The sequence below is a fragment of the Macrotis lagotis genome, chromosome X (genome assembly GCF_037893015.1).
Source record: "Macrotis lagotis isolate mMagLag1 chromosome X, bilby.v1.9.chrom.fasta, whole genome shotgun sequence".
Lineage (NCBI taxonomy): Eukaryota > Metazoa > Chordata > Mammalia > Peramelemorphia > Peramelidae > Macrotis > Macrotis lagotis.
Genome location: NC_133666.1, coordinates 431,263,554 through 431,278,882, shown reverse-complemented (window position 1 = coordinate 431,278,882; position 15,329 = coordinate 431,263,554). Strand labels below are relative to the sequence as shown.

At 32.5% G+C, this 15,329-nt stretch overlaps 1 protein-coding gene across 1 annotated transcript in view; it reads left to right on the top strand.

The window, feature by feature from the left end:
* Nucleotides 1-15,329, top strand: part of SNTG1 (syntrophin gamma 1) — a 536,013-nt gene that overhangs the window by 207,859 nt on the left and 312,825 nt on the right. The window contains exons 9-10 of the mRNA XM_074202064.1: nt 4,195-4,325; nt 9,716-9,845. Coding sequence (XP_074058165.1) covers nt 4,195-4,325; nt 9,716-9,845 — 261 coding nt within the window. The remainder of the gene's footprint in view (nt 1-4,194; nt 4,326-9,715; nt 9,846-15,329) is intronic.

Below are 15,329 nucleotides of genomic sequence, written 5' to 3'. Positions count from 1 at the left end.
CCTGCTTTTCTCTTTTAATTATGTATATTTTTGCTACCATGATTGCTAACCATTTTTAAAAAATTCTGTTGAAGCAGGCAGCTAGGTGGCGCAGCCCTGGAGTCAGAAGTACCTGAGTTCAAATCTGCCCTCAGATGATAATTACCTGGCTGTTTGGCCTTGGGCAAGCCACATAACCCAAAAATCAAAAAAAAAAAAAAAAAACATTCTATTGAAGTGGAATAGATTCTACTCCAACTCCTTATTTTAACTCTCTATGTGCCTCTGTTTTAAATGTATTTCTTATATCGACATTGCTAGATTCTGGTTTCTAATCAATTCTATTTGCTTCTATTTTCTGCTTCTGTTTCTGATAATATACAATTTACATTAAGGATTCTATTTATCATTTGATTTCCTATTTCAAATTCCTTCTCTAAAGACTGTTTCAGTTCTGATCATGCCTTCCTTTATCACCCTCTTTTTTCTTCTTATTCCATTCTTATTTTCTTGTTGGATAAAATAGATTTTTATACTCTTTTGAAGGTGATATAAAATTTCCTATCCTCTTAAGATTTGACATTACAGTAAGTTTTAAGCATTATCCAGAATTTCCCTTCCCCTCTAAAATCTCTTCTTCACACTCCTTTTATGTGAGATAATTTTCCCCATAGTGCTCCTCAGTTTCTCTTTCCAGGGTTTCCCTTTTTCTCATGTATCCCTTTTTGTTATCTTTCCAAAATATTTGACACTCCCACATCTTCTGTCTATGTAGAATCCTTCCAGATGCTCCAATAATAATAATTTTATTAGGTTACATATATTATGCTTATAGGATACCTTATAGGACACCTATTTAATCAGATTGACTTCTTTATTATTTCCATTCTTGTTTATCTTTTTCTGGTTTTCTGTAGTTTTATATTTTAAAGTTAAAATGTTAATTCAGTTCTGGATTGTTCTTCAACAGCACTTGAAAGTATTCTATTTCAATTCATATCCATTTCTTTCTTTGAAAGTTTAAACTTATTTTTATTGGGAAAGTTATACTTCACTGTAATCCTACATCTTTTGCCTTCTGGAATATCAAATGTGATATGACATTCTCCATTCTTTTCAGGTAATAGTTGTTAAATCTTGCGTGATCCTGACTGTGGTTCCATTATATTGAATAGTTCTTTTTGACTGCTGAAGGCATTTTCTTTTTGAACTTTAGCTCTGAAATTTAGACATAATATTCACGAAAGTTTTCATTTTGGAATCTCTTTAAAGTGGTGATTAGTAAATTCTTTCAATTTTTATTTTATTTTTCAATTTTGGGCTGAGTAGCTTTTCTTCTTTGATGATGACTTTTAGGCAGTACAATAATTCTTTAATTCTCTCTCCTAGATCTATTGTTCAATTCAGTTGTTCTTCTAACATTTCATAATTTTTTCCATTATTTTGACTTTTTGAAATATTTCATGCTGTCTCTCTCTCATTACTGACTCAATTCTAATTTTTAAGGTATTATTTTCTTTGGTAAATTTTCATGTCACTTTTTTACCTTTAATCATTCTTTTTTAAATCTACTCTTTTCTTCAGTATTTTATGCCTCTTTTACCTAGCTGTTGACAGTCTTTTTCCTAATTTTCTTATTTTACTCTCATTTATAATTTTTCATCTACTATTCTAATTTGATATTTGAACATCATTTCTTAACATTTTCAGGAATTTTTGTTTGCTTATGCCCATTCATTTTTTATTTCACTTTGAGGCTTTGTTTTTAGCATTGCCCCCTTTTAATTTTCTTCTTGATCTTCCTTATCTTGGTAGATTTTCAAGGTTTTATTTTATTGTTTGCTCATTTTTCAAACCTTTTTCCAACATGTCCCAAAGTTTCAGACTGTTTCATGCTGCTCTTTTCAGAATTAGTTCAGGATAATTGGAAGTTTTCAGTCTTTCCAAAGAAATTCCATCTGGGTAGAGGTGTAGTCACTGCTCTGCTCATCTTCACTCTCATTGTCACCCAGAAAGAACCTCTTCTTTCTTGCTGTAGTTACTGTTTCTTGAAATTTTTACTTAGAAGAGGTTATGTGCAGTAGAATGGCCAAACAGCACCTTCTCCTGAGGGCAGTGCTTCGAGAGAAGTCTTCTGTCCTCTAATTCTGAAAGATATCCAGTTTCCTTATCATCTCTGGGCAGAGGTCTAAAGTATCAGCTTATGCTGCTGTTGGCCTCTACCTCCAAGGCCCACAACTGGTGTTTTCAGCACATTTACTCAGTTGCGAGCCCATTCCCCAGTATCACTGACTCTTCTCTCTTTGACCTCCTAAGTTGTCTTTGACTGGAAAATATCTCAACCAAACTTTTTGTTGATTTTGCCACTCTAGAATTTGATTTTAAGGCATTATTTTAAAATTGTCTAGAGGGGAATGTTGGGAGAAGTTAACTTTATTGCTTCCTCTATTCTGACATCTTGCCTCTACTCACTAGAAAAACACATTGCAAACTTTTAAATTAATATAAAATTTAAAAAAGTATTTTCAAGGTTGCTATAATAATTGTTATTGGAAGAGCTAGGTGACACAGTGGATAGAGCACTGGCACTGGAGTCAGGAGGACCTGAGTTCAAAATCAGCCTTAAACACTCAATAATTACTTAGTTGTGCGACCTTGGGCAAGTCATTAATCCCATTGCCTTGCAAAATCAAAAACAAAAATGAAAACAAATAATAACTATAATTATAGGTATAACTGAAAATATTCAAGAACTAGAATTTTATCTCAAATTTGGTCATTTCAGTTGCTTTAGGTACCAATGATTCCTTTGCATATAGGTATTTTTTTCCTACCTATGTGAATAGTGACTGAAGTCTTTGTTGAGTGTCTTCATGAGTTGTCCAAAAGAGTTAGCAGTCAATCAAAAAGTATTAATTGTCTATGATGTTGCAGGCACTTTGCTAAGGATTGGAAAACAGATTTTGTTGTTGTTGTTGTTGAATCATTTTCAAACATATTCAAGTTTTCATGAAAACGTGGGTTTTTCTTGCAAAGTTTCTGAAGAGATTTGCCATTTTTCTTCTCCAGTTCATTTTACAGATAAGGGAATTGAAGCAAACAGGATTAAACGACTTGCCCAGGATCACATCATTACTAAGTGACTAAGGCCAGATTTGAACATGGATTTGAACTTCCTGATTCCAGGTCGGGAACTCTTTCCAGAGAGCCACCTATGAACCCTGGGAATACAGATTTAAAGAATGGGAGATGGGGGGGGTGGAAATCTTATTCTTAAAGAGAATACTGAATACTTCTCACTGAAGAAGATGACAAGATCATTTAGAATTAAAGATAGACAATAGATCTATATCAAGGTCATAGGGAAATATTGCTAGCTTACTAGAGAACTTCTCAGACTTTGCTCTAAAGAAGCACACAGGGGCAGCTAGGTGGCACAGTGGATAGAGCACCGGCCCTGGAGTCAGGAGTACTTGAGTTCAAATCTGGTCTCACACACTTAATAATTTACCTAGCTGTGTGGCCTTGGGCAAGCTACTTAACCCCAATTGCCTTGTAAAAACTTTAAAAAAAAGAAATGACAATAATAATCTCTGATTATATGAAAGAAAATATCATATAGATGAGGCATTCTTTTTTTTGTGTATGTTGTATGGGCCTACTTGAGAATCTGATGATACCTGTGAAAATCTTTTCAGATGTCTTTAAAACCATAAAATTAAATGTTTATAATTTAAAAGGAAACCATTTCTATTGAAATACCTATTCTAATTATTGTTTGATAACAACAACAAGGTCAGTGAACCTGGATTTAAGTGTCCTTGATGTCAGGAATGTTTGTGAATTGTTCACAAACATCAATAATAAAGAAATGGATTTAAAATTCAGTTTTTTAAAGTTTAAATATTAAAATATTCATTGTGACAAGTTCATAGAAATATTAAATTTTCAAATAGTTTCAGTCATGTATTACTGATTGGTCTTTCTATGTCACAAATTTAGTGTTGAAGTAGTTTTGAAATTATTTTATATAATTACCTTAATCATTTAACTACATTCCTAGCAGTATACAATTAAAATTTTGATCACTTAGAGAAACATTTTTTTTCAGATTGAGTGATATTTGTGACATAGGATTTCAAAAAAAAGTATGCAATAAAACGTGTTCATTAATACACATTTGGAAAGGTTTGTGAACTTCTGAATTCTTTTCAGGATACATTGTCATGTTCTTCATGGCCAACCTCACCAGGTTTGAGATGGGAAAAGAGATGGTGTGACCTTCGATTAATCCCCTTACTTCATTCACGTTTCTCCCAATACCTCCCTGGATCAGATTTGTGTAGGTAAGTGACTCCACATTAATTTTATGTTGACAAGAAAATATATTTACAAATCTGTTTGTATATAAATCTATTTTTCTTTCTACTATCTATCCACCTGTCTGTCTCTTTCTATCTATTTTTCTAATGTACATGTGTACAGGCTAATCTCACCATTATAATAATATATGGAAAATATTTTGAAAAAGTTCCTGAATATTTTTAAAGTCAGTTTTAAATATAAGGATCAATTCTTAATCACAACCTGAACTCAAGAGATGGAGAAATTAATTACACAGATCCCAGAGCATAGATTGTTGTTGCTTGCTTTCTTATTTTTATATGGATGGACAAATGCTTTTTGTCTAAATGACCATAAATATCATGACAGAAACTCAAAGACCATTTTACTGGTGAATAACTTGAGTGCTGGGGAAGTTAAATGGCTTGACAAAGTCACATAGATTGTAAATATTGGAATGCAAGATTTGAACCCATCTTTACCCACTGCACTAGGGATTCTCTGGAACTATTCAATTTTTTGGGAGGGAGAGTATTCCTTGTTAAGGGGTCACTGCAGACTGAGACATTTATAAGCTGTGCCAGTTTCATGTCCAGTTCTATAAATGTCATCTCTTTCTAATGATAACTCCACAAATATTAATTAAAATCATCTGGGAATTAAGAAAAAGTGAGTATCAATCCTGAACTAATTACATAAATTGAAAGCAGAGAATACTAAACTTTATGGGCTAAATAGGATCTTATTTTTAAATTTCAGGATATTATATATTAATGACTATTATATTACATTTGGAGGCAACTTGGTGGCATATTTATGTTGATAATGATTTAATATGGACAAATTATTGGACCTGAGATCAAGAACAACTGTCTTCAAATCTGACTTCAGACACTTAACTAGCTGTGTGATTTTGGACAAATTATTTAACATTTGTTTGCCTTAGTCTCCCCAACTGTAAAATGGGCATAATATCAACAATGACTTTCTGAAGTTTTTGTGTGGAACAGATGAAATAATTTTTAAATTACTTAGCACAGTGACTAGCATATAGTAAATGCTATGAAAAGAATAGCTATTACTTATTATTGTTACTTTTTATTTTATTTATATTATTTATTTATTATCAGTTATTATAATTTTTGAAGTTATGTCCATATACTAGGCAGTAAGGACACGAAGATTTTGTTAAAGTCATGCTATTCATCTGCACATCATCGTTGTCAGTGTAGTAAACCTCCCCTAGAGATGCTCATTTGCAGCTGTTCTGTAATTTCTAGTCTTCATGAATTGCCTGGGGCACTGGAAGTTTCAGGGACTTGCCTAAGGTCACATAACTGTGTTCAAAGGTAGACCTTTAATCTATATTTTTCTGACTTCAAGGCAAGATGTCTAGCTGTTATATCATACTGATTCATGTGTTATATGAAAATACTCAAATTGCAAATCAGATTCTTAAAATAATGCCAGAATATTGATAACCAAATTTCATGTTCCATATGTTTTCAAGAATAAATTTCCTTCCACAAGGATTAAATTAAACCCAGAAAGTTTTATAAAAGTCAGTATAAACAGATAGAGACTTATGCTTCTAGCTAACTCTTCATTCATATAAATGCTAGATAAAGGTGACTGAAAAGCTTTAATAATAGTAAATATAGTCCTAGATAGGTCTTCAGGGCACAAAAGATTCCTATCTTGACCTCCAACCCTCTCCTCACAAACCAAAATAATCTGTGGTCTGAAAATTCATGGAGTGCTGTTTGATTTGAATTATGCCAATAATTACTTTTAATAACCAATTTTAAAACCAAAATGTGAGCATCTAAAGACTGCTAAACTTACTGAGTAGTAATATGATGCTTCTAGATCAGTATTGTGTGACTAAACCTCAAAGAGGGAACAGAACCTGCAAACTATAAGCCAGTTCACTTACTAGAAAACAAGACTACAATTTTCTGTTAAATTTTCAAGGTTTGTGAAATCCAATGGTCTTTATGAATAATTCTTTTATCCAGATGCAGGAATACTTAGAGATTTGAAAGCAATATTTAAAAAAAGAAGGGAGAATAAAAACTATAAAGTCAAAAATTACACTTTCCTTAATACTTTAATTATGTAGCTGTTCTCTAGAAAATATTTATTTTTTCCAAGTCAAGAATTACAAAACAGTTTGAGTGTTCTCAAGAGGACAACAAACTTTTTAAACATTTAATGCTCCTCTAGACTAAATAAATACATAATGAAGGATATTGATTTCAGAGTTTCATAAATTATATTGAAAATAAATAGATTAAATATTCCTACTTATTTCATGTCTAATGATTTTGCAAAATCACTTTTTTCTTTTGTGAATCTGTCCCTGAAGAGTACCCACAAATCTTTGAAAATATGAGTTAGATAATGCTTCGTAATGTACGAGATTTGCAAGCTCAATCAACACTACCTTGGGCATAGCACAGGAGACAACAGTGATGGAGGGGACAACAATTTTACTTTGTTACATTTGAGGAAATTAAAATGCAAGAATAATATATGGTTTCCCTACCTTGCCTAAATATGTGGTAAAAAAGGTGGTAAAAAAATCCATTCTTTGAATTCTTAACCCAAGCAGTCACATATGAAGCTATTTGTATAAAAAAACAGTTAAATATTTGAAGCAATGCATTTAACATATGCAAAAACTTTAGCCCAAAGCAAAGGAAAATTGATTCAGAGAATGAGGAAAATGATACAGAAGCTAATATATTTTAAAGAACTATAAATTTATGTTTAAATTCATAAAATAAAATATTTCTTGTAAATATTTTATAAGAATTTTTAATTGATATTTTATTTTTCCAAATACATGTTATGAAGGATTTTCAACATTTGTCCATATGCATATGTATATTTTTAAGCTACAGATTCTTTTCTACCCTCCTTTTCTACAGCCCTCCCCTCAGAGGCAAGTAGTCAGTTTAATATTATGCATACACATTTTTTCTAAACATGTTTACAGATAAGTCATTGTCAGTATGAGGAATTAGAATTAAGGGAAAGAAATGCATGAGATTTTTTTAAAGTGAATGTAGCATTCATCATATTTTCAAAGATTTTTTTGTTTTCTTTTGTTTTGTTTTTCTGCCTCTGAATGGGGATAGCATTGTTCTTAGCCAGACTAATGGGGTTATCCTAGCTCTCTGGACTGCTGAGAGCAGCTGCATCCATCAGGGTTAATCATCTCATGTTGTTGCTAATGTGTACATTGTTCTCTTGGTTCTGCTCCCTTTGTTCATCTTCAGATCCTGTAATTCATTCCATGCTTCTCTACAGTCCAATCATTTATGGTTTCTTATAGAACAATAGAATTCCATAATATTTATGTATCATAGCTTGTTTACCATTCCCCAAAACCATTCTCCAATTGATGGGAATCCCATCAATTTCCATTTCTTTGCCACTACAAAAAAGAGGTGTTCTGTCTGTATATTTTGGAACATGTGGGACTTTTTCCTCTCTCTCTCTCTCTCTCTCTCTCTCTCTCTCTCTCTCTCTCTCTATATATATATATATATATATATATATATATATATATATATATATCATCATAACGATTAAAATTAGGATTTTAGGAATAAAAAGAAAACCAGATCTTTCTAGAAAAATTATCAGATTTTTTCTTTTAACTTTATCAACTCCTGATTAAGAACAAAGAGGCAGAAAAATGCATATTGCCATGTATCCATTAATTCTATATTTCCATGAGATGAATTCTATTCTGGAGTTCATCTATTTTGAAATATATCAATCTGTTGATCATTGTTATTGAAGCCAAGGACATTGTGTTGCTATTTGTTTCCATAGTCTCTTCTGATTACACATAGATTGTCCCCTGATAAACTCAAAAGAAAATTATATTAAAAAGAATGTTTATTTACCCCCCCCATGAGATGTGTTTTAATATGGTTCATAAAGGACACAGGTATACCTGCAAATCAGGATATTTCTGATATAAAAAGGGAAAATCAGAAAATATATACCCAAGATATTAGAAGCAGCACACATGTTAACATAAAATGAACTTTGGACAAAAGTGTAATCTTATGTTCCAATGGTATCACTGTATACCCAAGTTATAAGTTATGAATTGAATACAAAGAAGAGGAGAGTGGCAGAATGCCTAATGAAGTATTCCGCATCTACCATATGCTTTGTTTTTTTCCCATTTGTTTGTTTTTGGAAATGAAATAATATCTAATATCTATGAATCTACAGCCACCAAAGATTCTTCAGGATGGAAGCCAAAAAGGATGTTTACTGAAAGCTGAGAAATGTGTACAACTTTTATAACACTTCGAACACTGAATGGCAGAAGTTTTCCATTGCTTTGTAATTGCTTGGAACTTAAACATGGTTTGTTATGCAATCCAATATGCTGTGGCAAATACACATAGTGGAACAGAGCGGCATGAAAGGCTTGGATGGCTTCCATTCATTTCAGTGTCTCTCACACTTCTGTTGTGCCTAGCTTATGTCCAAACAATGCAAAAGCACAATGTAAAATGGAATCATTAAAGCTGTGGGGAGTAACTTGGAATTCTACAGCATTTTCATAAGCAATTTAGAAGAACATCATTTCATTTTCTTAAGCAAAAACATAATCAATGAAAACCCATAAGGAGTACTTAGATACTGCTCATTTCATTCTAAGGAAAACTTTGGTCATTACTAAAAAACCACAAACTTTCCATAAGGGATAGAATACAGATTTTTATAGCATGAAGGTACCTAAGAGATCAACCTGTCTAACCCCTTCAATTACAATTGGGGAAGTTGTGGCCCAGAAAGGTTAAGAAATTTTTTGAATCTTAAGTAGTGAATAGAACCACATCCTATTTGTAATAGAAGGTTAGAAAAGATGGTCTCTAAATTTTGTGCTTCTGTGATTCTATTAGATTAATTTAGTGTGGTTGGATCACTCCCTATAACCATTATTTCAATGACATAACCTGCTATGTATTTAATGAGACTACAAACCAACAAATGATTCCAAAAGTATACCTCCTATGTAAGTTTGCTTGATTAATTCTGCAGTGATTAGAGTTTTTAAAATTTCTTGTGTCCTCTGCCATGGATATAATTGACAATTCTCTTCTCATTGGTGCCAAATGTTTCTTTTCCTTAAAGAACAATTTCTACTATCTTCAAATTGTGTATTGCCTAGATTGCCCTTCACAGTTCCATTTTCATATTTAGGCATTTATAAAACAGGACAGCAATCAGATGTGAGTTCAAGATGTGTGTTAAATTCACAATGTGAGGAAGAAAATATTTTCAGTAAGTCTTAATGAGATATGTTTAGATAAATAAAAATTATTTTCTGATCTGATCTCTTATGATATATTTATAGGCAGAATGCATTTCAAGTAATTGCTGTGGATGGGGTTTGCAGTGGAATAATTCAGTGTCTCTCTGCTGAAGACTGCATTGATTGGCTACAAGCAATAGCAACAAATATTTCAAATCTCACAAAGCACAATGTAAGTATGAACTTAAATGATTCAAATGATTCCCAGTTACACTGAATGAGAGTGATTGTAAAAGTCTCTCGGGTTTTAACCTAGACTTAATTTGTACATTAATATTTCTTGGGGCTCACATAGATAAGCTAGTTCAAGTCTATCTTTGGAACTGATTTGGATAGCTTACTGAAAGGGTTGTCATTTTACTTTAAGCTATCTTAACTACCTTTATCAGGATCAGGACAATGTACTTTTTTCCACCAGATACCAGCAGTTGCCCAGCAGGAGTTCTTGACAAATATTGGTTATGTTCAAATATCTACTCTTCTGCTTACTGTGCTTATTAAATACAGTTAAATAAATTCTATCTCAATTCAAGTACAGACATATCATGGAGAGATTGTAATTTTGGCTCCAGATCACTGCAAAAAATGAATCTTGCTATAAAGTAAGGCATACAATTTCTTTTAGTGTCTCAGAGACCAAAAAATTATGTTTCACCTCACTGTAGTCTATTGTCTGCTATAGTATTATGTCTATAAAAGAATATGCATACCTTAATTAAAGATATATTATTTCTAAAAATGCTAACCATCATCCAAGTCTTCAGTAAATTGTAATCATTTTGCTGGTAGAAGATCTTGCCTCAGTGTCGATGGCTGTTGATTGATCAGGATAATTATTGTTGAAGACTGCTGTGCCCTGGGCATTTTCTTAAAATAAGATGACAGTGTCACTGATGGACTCATCCTGTCATGAAAGACTTCTCTGTAGCATATATTATTTGATATCATTTTACTAACAATAGATCTTTCAAAAATCCAGTCATTCTCAAACTCTGTCACTGCTTATTAACTAAATTTATATAAAATGCTTTAATATTGTTGCAGTCTGAGAAGGAGAAAGTTAGAATGACTGTTTAGTGGAGCAGTCAGAATATACATAACTTTTGGCAATTAAGTTCACCTTCATATAGGTGGAGTTTGTTGTACCCCAAAACAGTTAAAACAGTAACATAAAAGATCACTGACCATAGATCACCATAATTAGTAAAATAATGATGAAAATACCAAAAAGCAGAAATATCATTACACCTACCAACATGATCTATATAGTTGAAGTGATGGTTTTTCCTGTAGTAATGTTTGGTCATAAAATTGGACTAAAAGGAAAGCTGAGTGCCACAAAATCAATGCTTTCAAATTGTGAAGCTGGAGAAGACTTTTGAGAGTCCAGTGGATAGCAAAGAGATACAATCAGTTGATTTTTTGAAAATTTATTTATTTTCATCCATATGTACATGTATATTTTTAAGTTATAAAATTTACTCCCACCCTCCCTTCCCCCTCAGCAGCAAACAGTCAGGTTAACATTGCACATACATATTTTGATAAACATGTTTACAGATAAGTAATTTTCAGAATGAGGAATTAGGATATAGGGAAAGATACATAAGAGATAATTTTTATCAAGTCCTTCAATAGATTCTGAAGGCCTGGTTGTTTATCTTGTGTGTTTTGTTTTGTTTTTCTTCCTCTGGATGGAGATAATATAGTCCATAGACAGTCTAATACAGTTTTCCAAGTTCTCTGAACTGCTGAGAGGAGTTGCTTCCATCAAAGTAGTTCATTTCACAATGTTGTTGTTGATGTGTACATTGTTCTATTGGTTCTACTCAATCAATCAATATTTATTTTTGTACTTAAAGATTTTATTTATTTTATTTTATAATTTTTCCCCTAATCTTACTTCCCTCCCTCCACTCCCTCACAGAAGGCAATATGCCAGTCTTTACATTATTTCCATGGTATACATCAATCCAAATTGAGTGTGATGAGAGAAATCATATCCTTCAGGAAGAAACATGAGAGATAGCAAGATAAGACAATAAAATATTAGCTTTTTTCTAAATTAAAGGTAATAGTCCTTGGTCTTTGTTCAAACTCCACAGTTCTTTCTCTGGATACAGATGGTACTCTCCATTTCAGACAGTCCCAAATTATCTCTGGTTGTTACACTGATAGAAGGAGTGAGTCCATCAAGGTTGATCTTCACCCCCATGTTGCTGTTAGGGTGTATAGTGTTTTTCTGGTTCTGCTCATCTCACTCAGCATCAGTTCATGCAAATTCCTTCAGGCTTCTCTGAATTCCCATCCCTCCTGGTTTCTAATAGAACAATAGTTTTCCATGGCATACATATACCACAGTTAGCTAAGCTATTCCACATTTGAAGGACATTTACTTGATCTCCAATTCTTTCACACTACAAACAGGATTGCTATGAATATTTTTGTACAAATGATGATTTTACCCTTTTTAATCATCTCTTCAGGGTACAGACCCAGTAGTGATATTGCTGGATCAAAAGGTATGCACATTTTTGTGGCCCTTTGGGTGTAGTTCCAAATTGCTCTCTAGAAAGGTTGGAGGAGTTCACAGTTCCACCAACAATTTAATAGTGTTCCAAATTTCCCACAACCCTTTCAACGATGATAATTATCCTTTCTGGTCATATTTGCCAGTCTGAGAGGTATGAGGTGGTACCTCAGAGAAGCTTTAATTTGCATTTCTCTAATAAGTAATGTCAATTAGTCAATTTTAAAGAAACAAATTCAGATACTCATTGGGAAGTCAATTACTAAAATTGAAGATTAAATGCTTTGGTCACCTAATGAGAAGGCATGACTCATTAGAATAGGAATGAATAGGATTAAAGGAAAGAGGAAAAGATATCAGGAGGAAATGAGATGATTTGATAGTATCATGGAAACAACAAACATGAACTTGGACATTCTTTGATAGATGATTGAGGATAAAAAGGTCTGGTAGGTTATGGTGCATGGAGTCAAAAAATATCTGAGACAACTGAAAGTCTGAACAATGACAAAATTATGAAAAAAATTAATACATTATAAGAATTACAAAAAATGTGACAAAGAGACAAGATATGAGTACATGCTATTTGAAAAATGGGGCTAATAAACTTGCATGAACAGAATTGTCACAAATCTTCAATTAAAAAAACAGAATAAAGTGAAGCAGAATAAAATGAAGCTTTCCTATAGTAAAGAATTTCAAGGTAACATTAGAAGGTTTACTTGTTTTATGCGCTATAGGATGGGTCTGGAAATGTTTGAAAGACTAGAAAAAAATAGGTGGGCATTAATACTTAAAATTCTGAAGAGATTCTTCTGATACTCCCTCCTGCTACATTATAAAAACATGGCAGAGAAGCAACACCAGAGTTTAGGACCAAGTATAATAAATAAAGTCACATTCTCCTATTTTTTCATCATCTTCTTTCATGCTAGCCTCTCTATCCTTTGTTTGTTTCCTTCTATCACCATCCCTCCTATGTTTGTATAATTATTCTTTATCAACTTTCTAATATCACTTCTTTACTTTTTCAGTCAAATCCTATTAGAAAACTAATATTCTTAAAAACGTGTCTTTTTTTTACTAAAAATAGTAATGTTAGATATAATTTTGGCATCAGTGTTATAAATACCTCTTATTTGTACATACTATGTCTTCTTTACTATAATTTAGTTTCTAATTACTAATATCTTTCACAGACTTGAAATAACCTAAAGTAGCTAGGTTTTTCACAAAGTTATATAACATTTGTAGTTTCTCCCTACTAAAAACTAAGGACTGACACAATTCTATGGAGGGATATGATTCTTTTTCTATACATGGCTACTGTATTACTAAACAATAGCACACAAGAATTAACACAAATAGAGGGGAGGCAAAAAAAGTATCAAGATGGAGAAAGTTGGTGCTACATGACTCATTTGTAACTGCTTCTCTGATGCAAGTTTAATTCACTTCTGCAAGGTAGGTGGCAGCCAATGATAATAAGGTACAAAAAAAAAAGCATTATGTAGCCATCTCACCTTTCTAGTTTTCCAAAGCTTCTGATGCTTCTACTGTCATTAACAAGAGGTTTTTCAGAAGGGGCATGATCAAATAGGACATTACATTTCCTCTTGATCAATGATAATCTATCTTTAAATTGGACAGTAAAGAAACAATCTAGGGTTTTTAGGATGGACAGAATAGAAAATCACTCAGTGCAACATAATTATTCATATTCTTTGACCATTGAATTTCTATTTGGGGGTAAAATTGATTGTAGGTAGTAAGAGGTTTGTAAAAAACCCACTAATATAATATTTTTGAAATATAGAAATAAAATGAAGAGAACAGGAAACAAACAAAATGTTTTCTTAGACCTTGTTAAGTTTAATATATCAATCATGTTGAGGATAATAAGGACTGTTTCTGATTCAACTATGCAGTGATGAAGGTTGGTTAGTTTTACATAACTTATATCTCTGTAGAGTTTCTGAAAATTAAGTGGTTTACCCACAGCCACACAGTCAACATGCATGTCACAGTCTGTATAATTTTCTTAAAAAACTCCTTATGCTGAAAGATCAGATGACTTCTGAAACTCACATCTCTTCAGTACTCTTTGCCCTGGAGACATTCCCTCTCTCTGATTGGAGAGTATGGAAGGCGATCATGGGATAGTTCCTTCCAGATTTCCAGTTATAAAAGAGGAACAGGACAGCCTTCTCAGTCCTTCCCATCTGCTTGCATTCCTTGGGATTTTATCTTGTTCCTCCATTCCTTCTCACCACCTCACCCCCACTACCCCGCCCCAGAACTAGCAACCTTTTCTCCTATTTGCTCCTCCCTGTCTCTCCTCAACATTTTTTCCCCCTTAATGTTTTATGAACTTTCACTCAATTGTGAATTTCTTGAGGGCAGGGACTGTTTTTTTTTTTTGGCTTTTCTTTGTATTTCCAGAACCTGGCATTTACTGCTCATATTTATATCAGAAGCCAGTTTTAAACACTGACTGGTCTTTATGACTGCAAGACAAGCTCTTAGCTAGCTAATTAGTATGCTGCCTCTTTTCCTCTATCTATCTAATCTATCCATCCATATCTTTCATCTATTTATATATATTTCTTTAATATATATATTCATCCATATAATCAATCACACACAATATAGCATATAGCATAATGTATACATTTATCTTTAAAATATGTTAGAGAAATATATATTTTCTCATACATTGGTGTGTTGAATGTGTTACAATTAAAATAATGTTTTTAAAGAATATAACAAATGTTTTTAAAGAATATAAGAAAAAGCAGAATCAAGACCATTATTTTAAAGAATATTGGTGAATTACTTATGATATTAGAAATATATACAATTTTCAACCCTTTTCCCCCCTTCTTTTTTTGAATGATTTTATTTATTTTGAATTTTACAATTTTCCCCCAATCTTCCTTCCCTCCCTCCACTTCCCACAGAAGGTAGTCTGTTAGTGTTTACATTGTTTCCATGGTATGCATTGATCTAAGTTGAATGTGATGAGAAGGAAATCATATCCTTAAGGAAGAAACATAAAGTATGAGATATAGCAGAATTTCATAATAAGATAACTTGTTTTAAAAATTAAAGTTGATAGTCTTTTGC